At 39.8% G+C, this 23,132-nt stretch overlaps 1 protein-coding gene across 2 annotated transcripts; it reads left to right on the forward strand.

Moving 5' to 3' along the window:
* Positions 1-839: 839 nt before the first annotated feature.
* On the forward strand, positions 840-22,689 carry mfge8b (milk fat globule EGF and factor V/VIII domain containing b). 2 transcript variants are annotated; one of them, XM_058645860.1, is made up of 11 exons: positions 840-1,041; positions 9,457-9,579; positions 9,694-9,825; positions 10,581-10,613; positions 16,508-16,621; positions 16,856-17,037; positions 17,274-17,429; positions 17,745-17,889; positions 18,899-19,083; positions 19,177-19,332; positions 20,276-22,689. In XM_058645860.1, the coding sequence occupies exons 1-11, from the start codon at positions 972-974 to the stop codon at positions 20,417-20,419; spliced, it is 1,440 nt and encodes a 479-aa protein (XP_058501843.1). In that variant the 5' UTR covers positions 840-971; the 3' UTR covers positions 20,420-22,689. The 2 variants fall into 2 exon arrangements, with proteins under 2 accessions (XP_058501843.1, XP_058501844.1); XM_058645861.1 differs by lacking the exon at positions 10,581-10,613 and having other exon boundaries at positions 841-1,041.
* Positions 22,690-23,132: the final 443 nt, after the last annotated feature.

Consider the following 23,132-nt stretch of genomic DNA (forward strand, 5'->3'; position numbering starts at 1 on the left):
CAATCTTATCTTTTGACCTATTTTAAGGCAATATCTACATATGTGAACCACGCATTTTGAAAATCTGCTGGCAAGCTGTGTTGTTTTCTTTCTTGACCTCAGCTATCAGGGAGGCCTTGTGTGCCCAGGGATTTCCTCCTCCCTCTAGTAAATATCCTAGATATAAAACAAAACAACAACACAAAACAATTAAAAATAAATGCAAAAGGACCACAAAGAGAATGAGTAAAATATGCATGACATAACCACAAAAGCCATGAAACCCCTGACCTCTGGAATTACTTTTTGCGTGTGGTTGTGGTTTTTGCTTGTTTTGTGTCCAGTCTTGGGGTCTTGCTCCTTTTTAAATTCTGTTCAGTCCTATTAATAATACAAAGAGAATCATACGTCCTCATCTCTTCTCACCTACACTCGTGTAACCACTTGTGTTCACAGCCGTACAATAGAGCAGCTCCAAATTATTCAAATTCAACAGATAGACATACTGTTATTATGCTATCATCGTCATTTGTATTATTATTATTTTTATTACTGTTATAATTATTATTATTATTATAATAATAAAGTCAAATGTAATTACATTTACAAAAACTGAGGAGCAATTATCTCTCAGGAGTTTTTACATTAAAGGTCTTTTAATCCACACATTCATTTTAATGCATCGCATCACCTTTAAAGCGCCTTTTGTTTCCATGGTAATTTATTGCCCTCTGCTGTGTGGGTTGTTTTTTTCTTGTAGACCAACAACAGCGGGAATGAGAGGGCGTGGCTACAATTAAAAGCAAGCCTGCGATTGGCTGAGAGCGGAAGTGCACGTGCTCCTCCTCTCCGCCTGCTGCCTCTCGCTCCACAGCCGCGCAACTAGCTCGAGAGTCGGTCACACTAACGTCCGGAACGCCGCTGTCCTCTTGTACCCTCAAACCTTCTCTCACCTAATTTACTCACTCGAACACGAAAGAAGAACGACAGCCATGCAGGAGAACACGCGGTTCTTCATGTGGCTTCAACTTTTCTCCGCTGCTCTGGTGTTCGGGGTTAACGGTAAGTTTCCTTCTCTGCATTTGTTTACACTTAACGTCAGTTAAAGGGTTCAGCAGTACCTTGTGGTATTCTCAACGGGTTTTTTTCGCCTCCTTTGTCACGCTGTAAACGTCTATTTTAAGTTTGTGGTGGGGTGTTTTGTGGGTTTTTTTGTTTTGTTTTGTCGGGAAGTGTTTGTTTTTGTGGTTTGTTAGACTGACGCGTGGGTTTAGTGGCACAGACACAGCAGACAGAAGGTGCACTGGGCTTTTGTTAGTGCATAAGTTCAGGCGATGCTTTAACAAATGGACAGACAGGCATTGGGGGGATGAGGACTCTACTTCACGTGATTTAAAATTCACAGAGAATGTCCAGATTGACAATCTCCACATGCAAAGGTTCAGAACATCATAATCTCTCATAATTCAGTGTCGAATGTGTGTATCTGCGTCAACAATGAACTGAAATGCAATAATACTGTTTTCTTTTTTCAGTTTTCACATTGAGCTGGAGGGATTATACATAAAATAATGACCTTTCTCGTGTTATGTAAAAAAAAAAAAACTCAGTCTGTTTTGTGCATTTTTGCAAAAGAAAACGTTGTGTATTTCTATCCATTGCTCGTAAGCAACTATTGGGACTTAGTTCATTGACATCTGTCACCACAGATGAAGGCTAGGCCTGGTTCACAATTTCTGTGTTCTCTGTCTGCAGAGTGCCTACTATGCATTTCTACATGCACATACATGGCTGTGGTTCCATTTCACACTAAAGTGAGGATCCGTGTCAACTCTAGCATTCCACCCATGCTTACTCAATCTCACATTCCATTCCAGTAGCAGTGATTTATCTCTAGGAGATCACCCTCATTTGTATGTCCTTGTATGCCTAAAGTGATGAATCGAAATGTGTGGGTACTGGCGGACTTCTCCACATAACTTCAAGCTGGTGTCCATAGTTACCAGATTTTTTCCGCTGTCTCTTTTGACCAACAAAAGTGCGCCACCAACTGGACTGGAGAACTGTCCAGTCAGTGTGCAGGGCCCACACTTTCACTAAATATGGTGGTGCTCACATTTGCCTGCAACTGGTCTGCGTGCTTTACATGGACAGATACCGACATTTGTGTCACATGGACCATGTAGACACATGGACATGGAAAGTACGTCCCAAGATGATGTACTTTACATAGAGAATGTAAAACATGATCTGAGAGTATTTTCGTTGTTGGGAAATATTGTGTTTTCCTCATCACTTCACACATTCCTTTCGTCTACAGTTTCTGCCAATTTTCCAGTCTAAAAGTCATCCTTTATTCACTGAATCAGTTCCCATTCTGTTGCACTTTTTTAGATTTACCTTTCAGTGACTCTCCAACTTTGTGATTTATGAATTTCCTCAAACTCTCGTGCCTCAAAGGCTAGAAAACCTGGGCAAGTTCAAATGTAATTGCTTCGCCAAAATAGGATCAATACTTTATCAGTGATTACTCCAGGTCCAGATAGGACAGTGTTTGGGTCCACATGAGCATGGCGGTCTGCCATTTGGTTACATTTGATTTAAGATATTAGAAAGATTTTTTCAAGTTAGAATGAATGGTCTTGTGTGGTTACCTAAGGGCACTTTGGTGCACAGTGACCCTTTATTAATAACAGTATTAGACCTGTTATTATACTTCTTCAGTGCCATTGGTGCTTGGCTTTGTCTGCATTTCTATGCATCAAACACATTCAGGGCAACAGACAAAGAGGCAGAATGGCCTGGTTTTTCTGCTTTTTGTGTCTGCTCTGGCATCACATGTAACACAAACATTTTCCTTGGTATGATGGCGTATTTTCCGAATGATGTCCCTTTCCACTCCTTGCACACTTCCTGACAGAGAAGAGAGTTCATATAACAGTTTGGTGATGTGATGCGAAAAACATGTGCTGTGTGTTGTTCAGTTGAAATATTTGGACATTTGACATTTTCATTTTTGATAACTCTTGTGATGTAATGTTCTGTAAACCTGTGTGATTGACATTTCAACATTTTTTTTAATTAACTTTTTGTTTTCATTGAAGCTGAAAAAGGCCGCATTGTGATGAGAAGCATAATCACAAGCAGGTTTGCTCCTCGAGGCTCATGTGGATGAAGTGGCCGCAGAGAGTGGGTGTGGCTACACTGACCTGACACTGAAGTTATTTTTCCTGGTGCAACAGCCAACGCAGAAGTGCTAGTGAACTTCCACCCACAACAGTGCTCACTAAGACCTTGTCCACACTGTCAGGGTATATGGAGGTGGGTGTGGGTGGTGGTGTTAGGGACTTCCTGCTGCTGCATCATGTGTAATGTTTACAGGACATAATATAAACTGAGAGGAGTGTCGTCTTTAGGAGAAAAGTATAAAATTGGTGTTCACTGTAAATCGTCTTCATACACACAACTATATGACTGAAACCAGGCTAAATATAGCCAGATACTGTATTAGACCAGAGGCATGACGGTTGCCGTGCGTGTTTTGATTTGTGATTGAAGTCAGGTGCACTGAAACACTAAGCAGTTTGAACTAATGTACTTTTGGGAATAAGATGGGCTTTACTTGCCAGTAAATCAAGCAGAAATTACAATTACTTTAAGCAGAAATTTAATTTCCTGCTAATGTGATGGAGTGCCTCCTCTGCAGAGACACTGCAACATCACATTATCCAATGACTGCTTTTCTTTTTTTTTCTTTTAGGAGTTATTTAGGGTAATTTTATTGATGAATTATTCATCTTCCCCCCTTTTTATTCCTATATTATTATTGCAATATTGTTATTGGTATTTTACTTGTAACACAATGCAGATAAACAAAATATGGTAGAAATTGAGAACAAACTAGATTTGATATTGAATATTAACTCGATATAGAAAGACAAATGTATAAATCATAAATGTAGGGTACTCTGCACAATGAACTGGTTATTGGTCACAGTTTTAAATCATATATCAGTTGAGCATTCACACCCCCTCTGTTCTTGTGTCTGCCTGTGTTGGCTTATCCCCTAAGGCATCTGTCATCTCTATCTCCGATGGCTTTATTATTACTTATCCCACCAAATCTTTCAGCACAGGACAAGGCTCTTTTTCTTCCATCTGAATTTTGAGTAGCTCCCTTAATCAATGTTTCATTGCAATATGGATGTCTTCTAATTTGAGCCACTTCATTAGTATCTCACCCTACTTTTCAATCTGCCATGATGAATATTTTACACGCTGGCATGAAACCAAATTAACACATTTTTTATATATGACATCTGTATTTATATGGTGATGCATCCAGGCTCTTTATTCACTTTAGGCAGTTGTTATTGTTGACAAATGATTCCAGCGCAGGTCTTCAGAGAGAAGCTTGTGATGCTGTTGATGGTGCGTGACGCGTGAGTATATTTTTAGACGCTGGCTATCATTGTTTTTATTTTTTTCTGAGCAGCAGCAGATGGTTTTGCTTCTCTGGTAAAGCACTTAAAGATTATACACGGCTAACATGTAGCAGGACGAGTCCCGCTGATCTTCATATTGAAGAGATGTGGGTTATTTCAGGACTCTAGTAGGCCTGACCTTGATAAATCCACTTCTTAGTAATTCATGTCCAAGTCAACTCTCTTTCCTACGTCTCCAGCACTCAATTTGGCAGAGGCAGGTAATAACACTTGATGAGCACTCGACAGGATTCAAGACTCCTTATTATGCTTAATCACATCTTTAGCCTTTTTAAAGAGGACTGGACTTGTGTGTGTATATGTGTGCATATGTGTGCATATGTGTGAGTGTGTGACGCAGGCGTCTTTCCTTTTTCTCTTTGGAACACTGAGTTCCCACACTTGCCTGCCAGCCTATATGCTCCAGAATGTGTTTGTGTGTGTGTGTGTGTGTGTGTGTGAGAGGGCAGAGTGTTTACTGTTTACAAGCCTCAGGATATAGAGGGCACTGATGTAACCAAACAAACCGTCACACAGTATTCTCACTAACAATTATATGTATTCTTAGCTCTGTGTATCTGTTCAGCCCCCTACTCTTCAGGTGCATGGACAGGTTAATTCGGAATAATTTCAAACAAACCTGCCTCTTTTCAAAGCTCCTATTATTAAGCTAAATTCTGTAAATCCCTTTCAAACTGATTTCATGTATTGTTTTTCGTGCTAATTCAGATGAAAGAGATTTGCTCATGGCTCTGCCCTGATGTGTGTATGAAGCAAAAAAAAATCCTCTGTAAAATAGAGCAGTCCCCCATAATGATTCACTTCCTCAGTTGTGGTATTTTTTCTCCAACATACTATTTTACCACCAGTAACTGTTTCCCTAATATGAATTACTGTCAATGTCCACAGTCCCTTGTGTCCAGAAATGGTTACCTCATGTTCATGTTCTTAGCAATGGGACAGATGCCTACAGCAGGTTTTATAAAAGGGTCTCATCCCTCTCATCCTTATTAAAGGGTCCTGTTTCTTTTTTTGTCCGTTTAACAAACAGGGATCAAGTGAGTTGACTCAGATTCATCAGATTCATCTGTGAAGATTCTCCAGGGAACATGTGTGAACATGCTGTGTTTTGTGCTGCCACTCACATGTTTCCGAGAAGTAAACACATGAATCGTCAGTGTAACTGATGCCAAACCAAGCACCCTGCTTGCAAAACAACAGTCACTGTAGTCATGTAAGATAGTCTTCTGAAACTTACTTTGCTTAATTATAAGTTTGTAACAGTAGACAAACATTTCTCAGTTAAAAAAAAATGCTTTAATGGTAGAAATATGCAATGTTGTCACCATACTATCTAATGACATTGATTATTTATATTTATGTATCTTTACAATAACTCTCACTATCTGGTAACTGACTTTAACGGATCTGTGTTTTTGCTCTGGTATTTGTTTGTCATTCTGGGGCTGAGGCATCATGGGAAAGGCGCAGACTATGACTCATAAATAATGAAAATAAGCACAATGCCCTGTGGAAAAGATTTGTGCTGCCAAACATAACTTCACATACCTTTCTAATCTGTCATTAAGTCAAAGTGAGTCACTGGGCACATTTAGCACTGGTGTAGTTTGGGCAAATTGTGAGTATTTAATGTGTTTCGCATACTATTGCAGATAATACCTAAATTGTGACCGTAGCATCGGACGATTATGGCTTTGGTTCTGTTCAAACTCGACATGTAAGTACAATAACAAAATTGCAATATTATAATAATACGTCTTCAATAGGAAGGTAATATAATCTTATTTCTAATGTAATTTCCAGTAATATGACAGTGATACCATGTTATTTTCAAAGAAATATTCAGGTAATGGCTTGGTAATTAGAATAAGTATAGGCTACCATTGGTGTAATATCTTCACATTGTTATATATACTATCTGTGATCCAAAAAGGCAATTTGACATAAACTAATTTCAACTCTAAATCTCATTTTCAAAATTATTGCAATCATTTTGTTCACGATAATTGTGACATGTAATTTTAATTCTGCGCCATGCCTACTCTCTTGGTAAGATATAGATTAGTTTTTAGTAAATATATTTTCTCAATCAGATTCCCCACATCTGAATGAACTGACCTGTTTATGTTTTACGTTGTTTCTCCATTTTCCAACACTGAAAGTGAAACTACAGCCACACATTTCCCTAGAAATATGTAACAGCACTTGTCTGTGAGATGTCCATTAAGATAATAGAGAAGAACAACTCTCCTCTGAAACAGAAGCAGTGCCTTCATTTAGAGAGGAAACCGCATTTTTTTTGGCTGGATGAACTCATAAACAGTTATTTTTTCTTTCTTAAGACCCTTGTGTGAAAGCTTGTTAAAATCCCATCATACTTTTACATTTACTGAGAACTGAATAATTTCCTACTGATCTGGTTTTTACTGACAGTGGCATCACTTCTGGGATTTATTTATGGAGCCTCTGGTGGTTTTACCACTGTCTCTTTGTTGACCACCTTGCCTAATATGTGACTAATTTAATTTCCTCATTAACAGTGTCCTTCATTCAGAGCAGACCACAAGCAGTGTTTATAGAGGCAGTAAAATGTAGTGGAGTGCACAACTTCTTTTCTTAATACCTCCAACCATGGAGGTTCAGTTTTTAGCTGTTTTGTTTGTTGTGAGCAGCATAACTCAAAAGATAAAGCATCCATTTTCATAAATTTAGGTTATTCAGGATATCTTCAATTGTGAGACAAGGAAGTATATTAACATTTTTGGAAACTTGGCAGAGTTTTGGCAGAGGTTTGCACTGTTGGATTACTTTGTTTAGTTTATATCTTCAATGTTGCAAGTTCATCAGCCAGATTTCTCCATGGAAATATTAAATGTACTCCTTTCTTTTGTTATCTTTCTTTGCAGTAGGAGGGCTTCTAGAAGGCAGCTGTCTGCCATGCAGAGAAAGGAGGTTGTGTTCCCTCCCTTTAGATAAACAGGCAGCAGCTTTGGATAAGGATGAGCTGTTGGTGCCAGCCAAGCCTGTTGCCTAACAGTCCTGTGAGATGTGAGAGCACTTGAAGGCCATGACACTGGATCTAACACTGATAACACTAGACATCCATGAGAAATGCAATTCAGTGGATAAACAGCCAAGCAAAGTGGTTCTTTCTTTCTTTCTTTCTTGGATAATGTTTCAATGCAAATTGTATACATTATTGGTTGAAAGAGAGGTTGGAAGATGGAGTACATGGAGAGGTTACAGGATGTTAGATGTTCATGAAGACTGAAGTGTCTTTGAAATGTTATTATTTGGCTGTGGAGTTGCAATCGTAAAAGAAGTATATTGGTATCTAAGTATTTAACCACGGGAGTCAGGGTTCATTTGAAGCAGGAAAGGCTTCCCCACTAAAAGGCTTCCCCAACAGTGACAAAAATAAGAGGTCAGAGCTCTTTTTAGCCTGCAGAGCGCGCTTATTCTGCCACTTTCACACTTGGGGTCCAACCTCAATTTCCTTAACAATTATATAAATGCTAAGTGTTAACTTGGAAATACCGTCTCGGGTGTAAGAATGCCCCCAAATTATTTACTTCCTCCATATTTAAAGTGACAAAATGAGTTTAAAAGGGTATAATTGAAAAGGCCACTTCCACAGAGCATTGTGGTGTATGTGCATAAAACTGTAATTACATGTGGTTTATTGTTTAAACCATATATGTAGCATTTAGTTGAGCTATTTATGCTATGTAATTGGATTGATAATTTATGATACTTTTTGATTTTTTTTTCTTCGAGATGCCATAGTTTCACATTGACAAGAATATCGTTGTAAATTTAAACATATGGTGGCAGTCGATCATAACTCATTCAGTGTTTACTGTTGATAAACCACTACTTCTCTTGTTTTTTTTTTACTCCACCCAGTTCTAGATGACATGAATTCCCTCCTGCCCTGAGAGCTGCCAGATTGTCAGGTTCAGGCCTGGCAGTGGTGAAGCTACTAGAATCATCCAGTGTTTATGTTGTTTACAGAGGGGTGGTGGCTTACTCAGCTGTTCATATCAACACCACAGCTAACCTGCTGTAGGCTGTTCACGCTTTATTCAGCAGCACTACAGGGGAATTGCCTGGCATAAGGAAGTCAAAACATGATTTTTGAGCTGATCCGCTCTCAAAAAAAGTCTCATTCTTGCTTATTCGAAACTTTAAAATACCTAAAAAGCTAAAAATACACTGCTAACATTCTGACTTTGTTTAAAAGTCAGAACTGCTGCAGTATCTGAGCCGATTGTCTTCTTCCTGTCCGGAAACCCGGGCCTAGTAATATTAGATGTTTGTTGACAGGAAATGCAGAGCTGTCAGATTAATATATATGAATCTGAAAGAAGGAGCACAGCAAACCACAGCTGGATCAAGGATTCACAACCTTTTAGTGGTGTATTTTTCTTTGTTGCTACTTTTTTCTTTGCTCTACTTTACTTTTTAGTAAAAGCAGGAAAAATGTCAACCATCAAGTAATTTAAATTCACATAATTTGCTCATATAAAGGCATTAGATTTTGTGACTGGTTTTGTGTTCTTCTTAACAAAAGATTCCTCTTGTTCTCTAGTTTTAAATATCACAGGTTTGTCAGTTGGTATAGTGCTGTAGTTACCATCTTGAAGTTTGTACACAGCTTGTGTGTATGAAGACATTTCTTGAAACTATGCAGTGTTTATGGAAATCATTTTAAAAATGACCAAGAAAAAGGCTGTATAGGGAAAGTTCTGTTTCTGTGTGGAAATGGCTTAAGTGTGTAAAACTGTATTTGTTTTATTCAAAGAGTGACTTTCTGTATTCATTAGGTTCTTTGAACATGACATTTGAAATGTGTTTTTAAACAACACATTTCTGCAGCTCAGTCAGCTTTTTGTTGCTCTGCTTAAGGAGCTTGTCATTTGTCACTGATTGATGTTGACTGTCGCACCGTTATTCCCACCTCTTTCTGTAGGTGATTACTGTGAGGTGAATGTCTGCAGTAATGGTGGCACCTGTGTGACTGGAGCAGGAGCTCCGTTCATCTGTATCTGTCCTGACGGCTTCTCTGGAGATACCTGCAATGAGACTGAGACTGGTAAGTCATTCACCCCACCCCACTTTGCGGTTATTTATTAGAGGTTTCAATACACTGTACTCCTTGACCTGTGTTGGACTTGGCTGTAATGCATCTTTCTTCTCCTCCAAAAAGGACCCTGCAAACCCAACCCATGCAAGAATGATGCCATCTGTGAGGTGACCGGTCACTCCCGCAGAGGTGACGTCTTCAGCGAGTACATCTGCAAGTGCGAGCCAGGCTTTGAAGGAGTCCATTGCCAGAACAGTGAGTATTATAGATATACAGTATCAAAGGTTTTCCAGTAACCAACACTGTTCTGTTCAGTTGTGTTTAAGTCAGAAATTCTGGATAACGGTCTGGTTCCCATGCAACTAAGAATATTTCCACTGTGTCATACTCTATGTGAATATGTGATTACATATGGAACAGTGTTTTATATTTATATTTCTCTGTATTTTTATTTTGGCCAGATTCAAGGTTTTCCATGAATTTGCATTCTTGTGCCTCCACTTTAATGGAAACACACACACGGAAAATTGGAGAATGAATGAGTACTGAAAAAATTCATATTAGCATTATAAACCTGGAGCTCTTTATTGTTTTCTAAAACTGTAAATTAGGTTTAGGTATTTGGAAACAATCAAAAGTCACAGTCATTCATATACAATTAGTTGGCATCTCTAATAAGGTCCCTTTTTAATGTGATTAACCTGGCACATTAAGTTGGAGACAGCTGCTGTGAATGTTGGCCAGTTGACAGACAGCTGTTTTCCTTCTTGGTGCCTCTTTTACATGCCATTCAGAGCAGGTTGGTTTAGTCAGGGTCAGCCAGGGAGAGGGAAGCAACGGTGGGAACATGTGCTGAGCTCCTTCAGCCCTGAAGACAGAGACAGATGGCTACTGTTTACATGAGAAGATAGCGGAATAACAGTCGCCAAATGTGCAGGAATTTATCAGGATTTTTTTAGGAAAAGCCAGAGTGCATCCTGTGTTTGATCATGTGTGCCTTCTTATCCTAGGTATCCAAGGGGCAGATTTAATGTCGAAACAAGGTAACAGTAAATCTAGGATTCAGGAAAGAATGCTGTTTGTGTGTGTTTTCCTTCCTGAATCTGGGTGCTCTCTGTTCTTTTTGGCTGCATTAGGCAGAGAAAATCCACAAACACTCCCACACGCATATATAAATGATATGCAAGCACACACACACTGACTGGCAGATGGGGAACTGCTGAGGTTAACATTATCTGTCCTTATTTCTGACTCAAGTCCAGCAGCATAAGCAGCAATGAGATTAGACACACCACATTTTATCAGCTCACTCACTCTGGCATGATGACTTCCTTTCATACTAAAATGTTTGTTGTTTGACTCCTTGTTTCAAAGATAGCATCTGTAATTGTCTAGATTTCCCCCGCCCATATCTGGGTTCCAAACGTTCTCATTTGCTGTATAAAAATACAGTCCATGTTAACCCTTTGTGTTTTTCTCTTGGGCCTGAGAACCACAAACCACAGCTCATAAAAATCCATACATTGGTATTTGGACAGTGCTTATACTGTAAGTGAGCTGCCAGAGTACAAAGCTCACTGCAGAGCAGGCATTTACACTAATTATATAAAGCCTGGAGGATACTGAGAATTTATTTGACCAGTTTGGTTATGAGAACCAGGGAGGAACCCTTCAATTTACAGCTACTGATGACCATGTTATGACAGTTTCTCTAATTTGTGTCTGTGTGCACACACACGCCTGTGTGTCTGTGGCAGCCAGCTCCCATGGTATGTGTGAAAACCAGTAACCGTGGCAAAACTATGGAGGTGTAGTGGTGTTAAACATTTAATTACATCCTCACACTCACTTCACACATGGAAATGCATACTGCATTGACTCAGACATTCTGAGGGCAGAATTTAAATAAAAAGCTGAAGAATCAGTTGATCAGTTGCTTATGATGAGAGGGTGACCTGTTTTTTTTTTTTTTTATCTAAGAACAATAAAAAACTGAGACGGAACAATTGGGAAATAGGAGCCAGTTGGAGAAATATTGTAGGGTTAAGATAAGATAAGATAAACTTAATTACTCGTTACATCAGCAAAAACAGTTAAGACAGACAGCAACATTAGACAACACAAAACAAGCAAGGGTTAAAGAAAGGTAAAACAGAAAAAAGGACTATAGGCTACAGGCTATGTGTAAACTTATGGACATATACAATAACAAAAAAATACAAATTTCAACAGTAAACAAATGGCGAATATTTAACTCAACAATACAACAAATGTAGTTGTTTTAAAATGGCTGAATATATTTTCTTTAAAGGTCTAAAATTCCTCTGAGAAACTGATGAAGGGAGAACCAAAAATCTACTGGAAAAACCTTCATCACATATGCACAGCACATCCCACGTGGAACAACCACACACGGCTCATGATCTCATATACAGGCTGTTAAGCATACACATACACGCACGGTTTATCCCTCGTGCCAGTCTAGCCAACAGTAAGTGGCGGTCCATGCTCAACGTCAGCGCTGCTACTGTTGCCAGGCGAAAAAAAGCAAACGTGGAGGCGGAATGGTGTATTAAGTCTGCCCTCCTGACAATGTCACAGTCACTACTCAAGTCTGGCTGCAGCACTTCTAACTGTCCTGTCAAATTGCTCTAAAAGCCTTTATGGGTGGTAGTGGTGGTGCAGGGGGGTATGGAGATACACAGAGAGAGAGGGAGATGAAGATAAATTGTACTTTGTGCTAAAGTAGGTGGATGGAAACAGTCAGGGTAAAAAGAGTTTTTCTTTCCTACAATTTCTAAATCCCAGATTTTAACATCAGATAAAGGCAGTTATTTGGTAGATGGAAATCCTCAAAGGGTGTGTGTGTTTGTGTATGAGTGTGCTGCTCCTCCTAGGATGTGGGACTGTGGGCAGACTGGGCTCCATGCCCCCTACTGAGTATTGTGTGTGTGTGTGTGTGTGTGTGTGTGTGTGTGTGTGTGTGTGTATATACAGTATATATAATACACTGACACTACTGTGTGTACAGTGAATGTTTGTCACAAATCTGACTAAGTCTGGTTTACTACTTTCCACATAAACCTAAAGTAAGATTGACCTATTACTGCTTAACCTGTAGTGATTGTTGTTTTAAGCAACCCAAGTGGCTGTTGGGTGTTTTGAGTGGAAGGGCCAGACCAATACAGCAAAACCAGTGTATTACTGGTATTAATACAGTCTTTTTTTCCCATGTGGAGTAAAATACACATCTGTTTCCAAGGAAAACTGGAAACACATGACTTACTTACTTAATCATTTTTTTTGTATAAGTCTGGATTCTACAGGTCTGAATTTCCAGCTATGCTGTACTACAACGTTATAGAAACATTGGTTTAATAAGAATTCTAGTAAAACAAGTATTTTGTTTTTGTTTATTGTCTGAATACTGGTATTCAGATTGTGTGTGTGTGTGTGTGTGTGTGTATATATGTATATATGTATATATATATATATATATATATTTATATGTATATATGTATCTATCAAAAGTCAATCCCCAATTTCGTCAATCCACACGCAGGGGTTAATGTGATTTGGTTTAAGAAACTAAACCACATGTTGTGTGATAATGTATAATATGTTGTTCAGGAAGAGGAAATCCATTGTTGTTAACCCCCGAGAAAGTCCCTTTTATTCATCCAAACCACAAGGACATGAAGTCATGACTGTTTTGGTTTAGATTTAGTAACAAATATACATTTGGTGAAGGAAAGTTGTTTTTTTCCAGCTACTCCCTCCCTAGGAGTCATCACAGTGGCTGATCCACATATTTGATTTGGCAGAGATTTCTATGCCAGATGCCTTACTGATGCAACCCTCTCATTTATCCAGGCTGGGGACTGGCACAAAGAGTGCACTGGATGTGGCCCCCCTGTGGCTGGGGTCAATTTAGAGTGTCCAATTAACAATCAGCGAGTCCCCTCGACCTGGCAGGGAGCGGGCAAGCCTTCAGTCACAAGCCAAGTTCCTTTTTTCATTTTGTGGTGAAGGAAATTTGATCTTATATTAAAAACTCTGAAGTTCAAACTGCAGATATGCAATAATATAGATATTTAAATATTGGTTGCAGACTCTGAACATTTAAGAACCACGGCTTCTGATGTCATCATGTCTTGATCTTTTTATAGTGAGCTCTTAGAAACTCAACTTAAAATAATATGTTCTGTAAATAAACTTTATGACATCAGAATTTTAAACTCAGAGCTCTGTATCCCACCAGCAGAGTGACATCCTATTTAAAGCTACTGTATTCTGGGTTCTGCTGTGGCTCACCCTGGTGTGCTGTAGCTTGTCCAGTCCACAGTGTGCAGCAAAATTACACATCTGAAAATCTATTAGTCCTTTTTAAATGTAATAATGCCGTTGTGATTTTCTTTGTTGATCTCAATACCTTTCAAGCACCACCCTTGTCGAACCATGTCAACAGTGGAGATGAATTTGGTACTTGAACACAGTATTGAGCGCAAACTTTTCTCACATTTTGGGTTACATGGTTTACTTTCAAACCTCAGTGTCACTACCTTGAGACCCTCACACTGTGAGGTTTGGAGAAGATAACATTGGGTGACATCATCTACTCTTCTTGCACAGCAGAACACAAAGCAGGTTTTTCCTTTAGGTCCACTCTAAATCCTGCTGGCTGCAGCACAGTTCGTGGATGTAAATGGCTCCGCTTGTTTCTGCATGTGCTGCAAGCTGACCTTGGCTTTTCATTGATCGGGGTCTGGTTTCAAATAAGGTTTATATTGGCTTTGGCTTCATGCTGAGATAGATATCGACACTCCTGAATACTGTTGATGTGCGCTGTTTCTGTTGGCAGCTATAGGGTTTGATGGACAGAGGCCTTGCACACGATCTCCCTCTAAAATCTATATGTGCTGATTCCAGATGCTGCTACGCACAGTGCATAATAGCTACTAATAGGTCAATATTGTTTTTCCTCTGTTGAGAGACTGACAAGCTCATTACTCGTAAATGCTTCCGAGTGCGTCTCATGTTTACATGTAACTGAGTACCATGACCATGCAGAGTCAGACTAGTAAACAAACCTTAAAGCTGTTGCAGGGTGTCACCTGTTGTGAATGTTGTGTGAAGCTCAGCCCCCTCCAACACCCTGTCTGGTTGACACGTAAATAGATTAGAGCCCAAAGCTGACCAGACTGTACGGTTCTTCTGGTGACCAATCCACTGACTGGAGAGATGGCCACCAGACCAGAGTTTCTGTCTGTCTTTCATCAATTAGTCATACAGGTCTCTGGCTTGTACAGTAGGTATAGTATTTTGTGACACATCTCACATGTCTGTTTGTGTGCTACATGAGAAAAACAAGAGATTGGCCTTGATATACTGTAGACATAGTTTATGGAGCAGATTCACACATTCATTTCTGAATCTTTTTATCCATCTTCATGAGGTTAGACACACAGAAGTAACCACTTTTTCTTATGCACAGTGCAAAATATCATCAGCCTTGTATTTGTTCACCACCCAGTGCACATTATTACATGTCATGTAGCAGACACTTTTATCCAAAGCGACTTACAATGGAATTGAGTACAATCAGCCAGGGGTGGAGTCGAACTTGCGACCATGATGTCTTTCGCACACAGGGTACCGGTCTTAACCACTGAGCCACTCCACTCCCGACATTATAATACCAATTGGCCAGTCCAAATTGTTATGCAGTAGTTTGTAACAGATCCCTGATCCCTCATGTAATTTAGAATACTTAGAGACACTAATTATGTGCATTTAGCACTAAAGTAGCCTCTTGTACATTCTCTTGTTCTATCATGTCTGGATACAGACATTCATGCCTTCTATCAAAATTTGCAGCAACAATAGAGTGATCAGAATATTTACATTTATCAGTGTGGAGATGAGAGTTTGATGTTCAGCTGCTGCTGCAGGCTATAGTCTGCTAAATCTGATTTAGAGTGACCTCCCAGACTCCAAATTGTCATGACTGTGGACTTCATCATCCAGATATTATAAATGCACATTTTGGAATTACTGGAGCCTATTCCTACCGCGTCTGTGAAAATGAACGTTTGGACATGGAGCTATTTATAGAGCCAGCATGTGGGTAGAGAGATACAGCCATGTGTGCATTTTTTGTTGAAACATCACATTTGTGTGCTTGTGGTCGTTTCCTTGGGTTTTCTTCTATAAACTTCTAAGGATTAAAGTTTCAGAAACTGAAATTCACCCTTAAATGTGCATTATCTGTATAAGGGACAAGTTAAATGTAAACCTAGTTCCTTAACTAAGGTTGGATTCATTGCACTGACAGTTGTTGAGGGTGTGCAATAAAAATGAGTTTATTCACATTTCATCTCGATGATTCGTTTTCCCCTCTGAGTCATCTGACACAGACATTGAGCTGAACTAATAGTTTTGCTGAGGGCGCCATCAGGAGGAAGCTTAGAGATTTACAAGACAATTAAACAGTCCTGTAAGATGCACTCAAATAGATCTTATTAATGACACTCAAATAGATCTTATTAATGACACTCAACGCTTTAAAACTAGCTTGTGTAATAAAGAAATCTTCTACAGACACCCAATTTAAGATATTTACTCCGGGGACACTCCCGTCATCTACTTCACATCCTGACCACATGATCTCCTGGTGCAGCTGGTTCTCTGACCTCAGCTTTATTGTTCAAGGCTGCAGCTCCTGTCTCTGGCCTTCTCTCTGCTAGAGGACAGGCTTGTTGGCATGGCTTCCTTCCACTAACCTACCTTTCAGAAATATCAAAGCTGAAGTCTGAAGCATGACATTTGATCTTCACTCTCTAAGTGTGATCTGCATCCAGACATTGACATTAACATTGACCACTAGGTTGTTTTTGTCCGCCCACATTAAGTAACATTGGGTTTAATCTCTCTGCAGACATAAACGACTGTGCCGGCCAGCCATGTGAGAATGGAGGTACCTGCAGGGACCTGGATGGAGATTTCAAATGCCACTGCCCTTCACCTTATGTGGGCAAACATTGCCAACTGCGTGAGTGCCTGCACTCAATAATAACATACTCCCAGCTGAGGGCCAGGTGGCTACAAGAGATGTAACAGACATTGGTGTATTCAGACCAGTATTGTCAGTATCACTTCTATCCTGATTATGCATTCAGCTTTTTCTCTATTGTTGAATTTAAAATGAGGCAGGTGATAAAGTAAGTCTTTTGTAAGATGTGTGTTATTGATGTGTGAGCCACCCTTGCTCACCTCTCTACCACAGGATGCATTTCTCTGCTCGGCATGGAGGGAGGAGGTATCGCCGAGTCCCAGATCTCGGCCTCATCAGTCCGCTACACCCTGCTGGGCCTGCAACGCTGGGGACATGAGCTCGCCCGCCTCCACAACAAGGGACTGGTTAATGCCTGGAGTTCTGCCACACACGACAGGAACCCATGGATAGAGGTGAGATTAAACTCCCAATTAACATCCGTGATGGATGGGGATGTTTTGCAGCTTTTATTGACATTGTGGGAAACTTGGCCACCCCTGCAGACGGTGCATTTGTAGTTATCCTTTGAACAATTTGAAAACTGTTTGTCCTGACATTACCTGCATTGATTTCTAAAACTTCTCTCAGGTGAACTCTTAGATAGAAGGCCAGAACTTATTATATATGATACCTTTTCCATCAATTACAGATCAACCTGAAGAGGAAAATGCGTGTCACAGGTATCGTCACTCAGGGTGCCAGTCGCTTAGGAACAGCTGAGTTCATCAAAGCCTTTAAGGTGGCGTCCAGCCTCGATGGCAAGACATACACCATGTATAGAACGGACGGACAGGCAAAGGACCAGGTGAGGAGACACATGTGGAAACTGCTTGTTATCCTCTGAATGAAACAGTAAAACCTGTCAAAGCCAAAGCACATTCTGCCAACAACCACTAGAGGGGAACAGTACCTTTTCTACACAAACTATGTAGTATATAGTCACATCCTATGACTGTGATGTTCTGACATGATGTGCTTAACTTCACCACTTGTGAAAGAGTGGTATATTATAAAAGTTTATTTTATATACTGCAGATCATTAAATATATCATCTTTTGTACCGTGACAAACTAATTGCACTCATTGGATTCGGTTTGCTAACTTGTCCTTCTTTTTTTAGGTATTTGTGGGAAATGTAGACAACGACGGCACCAAGACCAACTTGTTTGACCCTGCAATCATTGCCCAGTACATCCGCATTGTCCCTGTGGTGTGTCGCAAGGCCTGCACCCTGCGCATGGAGCTGGTCGGCTGTGAGCTCAATGGTAAACCTGCACAGAAAAAAAAAACATTCAGCACACTGTGACAAACTGTGAGAGATATTATTCAAACTCAAGGTGGGAAAAATTATTACCAGGAAGGGGAATACATTTTTTCCAGCAGTTACCTCCTGTGTTTCCTCCCTAATTATTTTCAGTCCTACACTCAGCAACTTCTCATATTTCAAAGGGTGTTTCTTAGAGGATTGCACAATTACTCAGTAACTTTGAACACAGATGCTCACTGTCTAATGAATCTATTCCAAGATGTTATCAGAACCATATGATAAGCATGTCTTTCATTGTGCTGCACTTTTGTGTCATAAAGCAGAGTTTTCTTCTTTCTTGATGGTTGTCATTCCTCATTTTGTGCATGACTGCAAAGCATTTGTTGCTTGAGCTCCTAACCTGCATGTTGTTTGAATTAGTGTTTGTTTCATTTATAAAAGACAGAAGCAAGCTTTCCCTTTGAAAACTAAATTTGCTTAGTATATAAAATGTCTTGAAAGTTATAGGTCAGTATTTCAAAGTCACGATTCCACACAAGTTCGAATGTAGGATGATGTAATGAAAAAAGACGCGATGTTGCATGCGAAGGTAACAGCAACAGCACTGCTGTAGTTTAGAAAAAAATCTTTCATGTATCTTTTAACCTGTGTTCATCTGTCCTGCCTGCTCTGCTGCTTTACTCTGAGCCAAGTGTGTTGCATTAAGATTGTCATTTTCTTCACATTCAATACATGAACTAATACTGCTAACCAGTGTATAATGCTAATAATAATGATAATAAACGTTAAGATTAATGTAAATCTATTCATATGTCGCTACACATTCACTTGTATGCACATATGACTGCATGTGTACTTCTTTACATCACTGGCTGGCCTGCAATGCTTCCTGTGTGTTCCCTGTCTATCATACTTTTTTCTCTTTTTCTTTGCATTCCTCCTTTTCTCTGTGTCTTCCTCTGGTACTCTGTCTGGTCTGACCACCACAGTGTATTCAAACACTTCAGGTTGTTCAGAGCCGATGGGCATGAAGTCCCGATTGCTGTCTGACGGTCAGATCACGGCCTCCAGCACTTTCCGCACCTGGGGCATCGAGGCCTTCACCTGGTTCCCTCACTACGCCCGACTGGACAAACAAGGCAAGACCAACGCTTGGACCGCCGCCACCAACAACCGATCTGAGTGGCTGCAGGTAACGAGAGGAGGAGTGGACAGAGCTCTGTGTTGTTATAGTTTTTCCCCCAACACTGCTTTTTTTTAAATGCAGCTGTTTCTTTGTTCTCAGGTGGATCTCCGGTCCACCAAGAAGGTCACGGGAATCGTCACGCAGGGAGCCAAAGATTTTGGCTCCGTCCAGTTTGTCACCGCCTTCAAAGTGGCTTACAGTGATAATGGACATTCCTGGACCATTGTGAAAGACGAGACCACGAAGGTGGACAAGGTCAGGCACACTACCTTGAAAAATGGTCACAACATCATAGATCAGCATAATGTAGAATTCAAATAGAAATCATCAGATAACAATGTAGTTGCAGTGGATGAAGCCAAAGGTACTAGTGTATGTATTAATAATAATAATTATAATTTATTTAAAATAAAGAAGGAACTGCTGGGGTTTATATAAAAAGTTAATTTGTGTATTCTTGAAGGTAAACATTTATAAAACTTAAGTGGTAGTAAAGCCTGTATCTGACTTACTCGTCTACACACGTGGAATCAGATTACGTTTCTTTTTGCAGTCTTTCCTAATTCATTCAGAAAACAATTTATCTGCCACATAAACTGAAGGTAATAAATGACAGATCAAACAAGGCCAGAGCAAACACTGGCCTTGTTAGCTCTGATCTAATACAGGAAATGTTTATGACTTAACTTCGTTTTTAGACCTTGGATCTGTTTTCAATAGGATGATGTTGACTCGTGTTCGTGAGGTTTTATCGATTGCCAAAGTTCCTTTTACAGGATTTTATATGGAGTTTAAGTCCAATTAGGTGACGAGCAGATTTCCTGGTTTTCAGACTTTCACATGGAAAGAAAGAAAGGATTATAGATTTGATCTCTTTGTGCTGAAGTGCCAGACAGTGTTGTTAAACTGCACTTTATTAGTCTTCTTACATCCACAAAAACACGTACTTCTTAAGATATACACACTTTACTGTCATACATACTGTATTTTCTGGTATTTAGCTTGGACAGCAGTTCATATAGTAGGCCCTGCTGAGTAATGAAATATCATGTTTAAAGTTATGGTGTATGTATGCAGGAACAAAGAGCACTTGAACATTAATATTTTTAAAACTCCTTTTGTTTCATGTGTTTCTAGATGAACAGATTAACAGCATCGATGAGTTATGTTGTTTGACTGACCTTTGTTCACTCTCCAGATCTTTCCAGGCAACAGCGACAACAATGTTCACAAAATGAACATCTTTGAGCCGCCGTTCTACAGCCGATATGTTCGCTTTCTACCGTGGGAGTGGCACGATCGCATCACCGTACGAATGGAGCTGCTGGGCTGTGATGAATAAAATCGCCGGTTTGATTTTTTCCTCCATCCACACCCCCGCCACCCCTCACCCCCAGCTCCTCTCCACCTTCTCCCCTTCTCCCCCCCCATCACACTCCAGCACTGCACCTGCACTGCCTTGCTCTCATCCCTAGGGGGCAGCAAACACCAGAGCAGCACATCACCTCTAACCACTGTCACCAGGGTGTGGATTGGGTTTTGTTTCTTGAATTGCACCTGAACCAAATCTGTGATCACTTTAACAACAGACACGATGTCTTCTTTGTAACCAAGCAGAGCTGAGGTCAGATTTTTTTATCTCTATGTCCTGGCTAAATCCTAGGTGGTGAGTCCTTCATCCTTGTTTCAGAGGTCATGGGTAGAAATACTGCTGCCGTATCACTTGGTGCTGCCTGGGCTCTGATCCCAGATCACTTCTCCCTGGGACATTGAACCTCCAAGACCCATGGCTGGTGATGTACAGAATCTCGCCCTGTAACTGGACTAACAATCCCCTCGCAACACACAGAATATAAATTATACAGGATACATTGATGCTTTTGATTCTTATTTTTCATGTTGAGACAGTTTGTGTTTTTTCAGTATTTTCCCACACTTCATTTTCTATACTATACATTGTGTTTGAACTGCATTTACATAGAGAGTGTAGTAGCCAGTAAGAGGCTAATATCTAACCTTAATTTCACTGACCCTGTGTGTGAAGTTGTCGTCCAGCTCTTTCAGTTACATGTGGCTTATTTGGTTGCAGTTGGTCTAATCAGGGTGAAGTTTTGTGCCAACACACCCGCAGGTTTTTTGTTCCTCTGGGGTTATGTAGAAAAATGCATCACAGTGCGCTGATGTAGATCCATACAAACAAAGAAAGTTATCAAATACATTACATTTCATCTGGGCTCATATGACAGTTAGTGCAGTATTCGTACGTTGGCTGCTCCAGCTGATGTGGATCAGATTACATTTTTGTGTGGAGCTTTTTTCTCACTCTCGATTCTTAGAAAAACTTTACAGCTGGTCACTGTTTCTTACTAACAGGATTCTTTGAACGATAAATAGCTCATGTGCGTTGTACACCACTCTAGAGTTCTCTGTTTTTGCAACAGTATTAAATCAATAATTGCATGTATTAGTTGGTTAAAACGGTGTAAATACTAACGATGGACGTCTCAGGTCAAACCGGATCTGCTACTCATGAACAGCAAATGCTACTGAAATGCAACTAATCCACTCACTCAGCTGTGCGTCGAGTTGTGTTTACACAGTTTAGCTTTTTTATGGCACTTTTGGTGTTTGTGTTTTGATATTTGAAATAACCAAAAACAAAAGAAAAAAACAGTATTGTGCATTTAAGAACAAACTGTATACATATTGATTATTACTCATAGAAGAGAAAAAAAGAGATAAAACCGTCTTGTGGTTCAGTTGTTAAAGTAAGTTTTCCAATTCTGTTCGTTTTAACATGAGTTTTGTGTTAAAATGTGATGTGCATATATGCAGTGCACAGTACTTCAGTACTGGATTCTGCTCATAGTAGTGGATGTTAATGTTTGCTGCAAACCATTTATTTAGGGTTCAACGTTGTGTCTCCAGTTTAAGGCTGTGGTGGCGCTGATAAGACTGTCAGGGGGAAACCAAATTAAAACAGATTTTTACGGTTGCACTGCGCGCGTGACACGACCCGCCGTATCATCTGCTTCTGCCGCCCCCATCACACTATTCTAAACCTTTCCACCCCCATGAATTATGAATTAAGGGCTTGTGCAATATTATACTGTGGTAGTGGAACAATGGATATTCATTCAAGGTCCTTAAAAATGCATGAGCAGTGTCATCAAGAGGTTGAGGATGGATGTTGGTGTCAAACACTGTACAGTATTTATTAAGATTGCAGAAGATTCCATAAGCAGTCACCCTTGTTATCCACGTCTGCATGCTTTCTGTCCACGAGTGTTGCTCGATTCAAGTTAAAGTGATATTGCTTAGTTTTTTTCTTCTAGATATTCACCAACTTTAAAGCTATAATAGCCCACTGTTCAGGTTTTCTCTAATTAATCAGAAAAAAAAGAAAAGAAAATTGATGACATTTATGTGTTTTTATGGTTACATGGGTTTGTTCTCTTGCTATTTTGACTGTTCGCCTCTGGATTTGGAGGTTGTTTTTTATTTTTGTTTTTTTTTCTCCCGGTCGTATTTCTAAGAGAAGTCCTTTATGTTTGGCCTTTGTATCTAAAAATGAAGAATAAATAAAGAATTTAGGAAAAAAAAAAAAACATTGTGAATTGACTCCATGTGGTTGAATAGCACAGAAATAATCTTTACTTTTATACATGTGAACATATAGAATATTTAGGGTATAATTATAATCATAGGGCTGAATTCACTGGAGCTGTTTTCCATTTAAAAAGGTGGAAGATCAAAAGACAAGTACCAAGGGTTGTTTTGCCTGTTTAGCATTTTAACTGCCTAGGGGCCTAATCTCTCTTTATACCACCGCACAATCTTCCAGAGGTATCTTCACCAGAGGAGGCCACATCCTCTTCTTGGTCTCATTACAGTCTATTGAAGTCACACTAAAGAGGGAAAATCCCTCTGCAGGGTTTAACTACACAGTGGTAGGAAAATACACTCGTATTGTACCACTGAGAAGGTTAAGTCTTGTCCTTGACTGGATTGTACGGCATTTCAACTCTATAGCAGGTCAAGAAAATGGCCGTTGT

The sequence above is a fragment of the Solea solea genome, chromosome 12 (assembly GCF_958295425.1).
Source record: "Solea solea chromosome 12, fSolSol10.1, whole genome shotgun sequence".
In the NCBI taxonomy this organism is placed as follows: Eukaryota; Metazoa; Chordata; class Actinopteri; order Pleuronectiformes; family Soleidae; genus Solea; species Solea solea.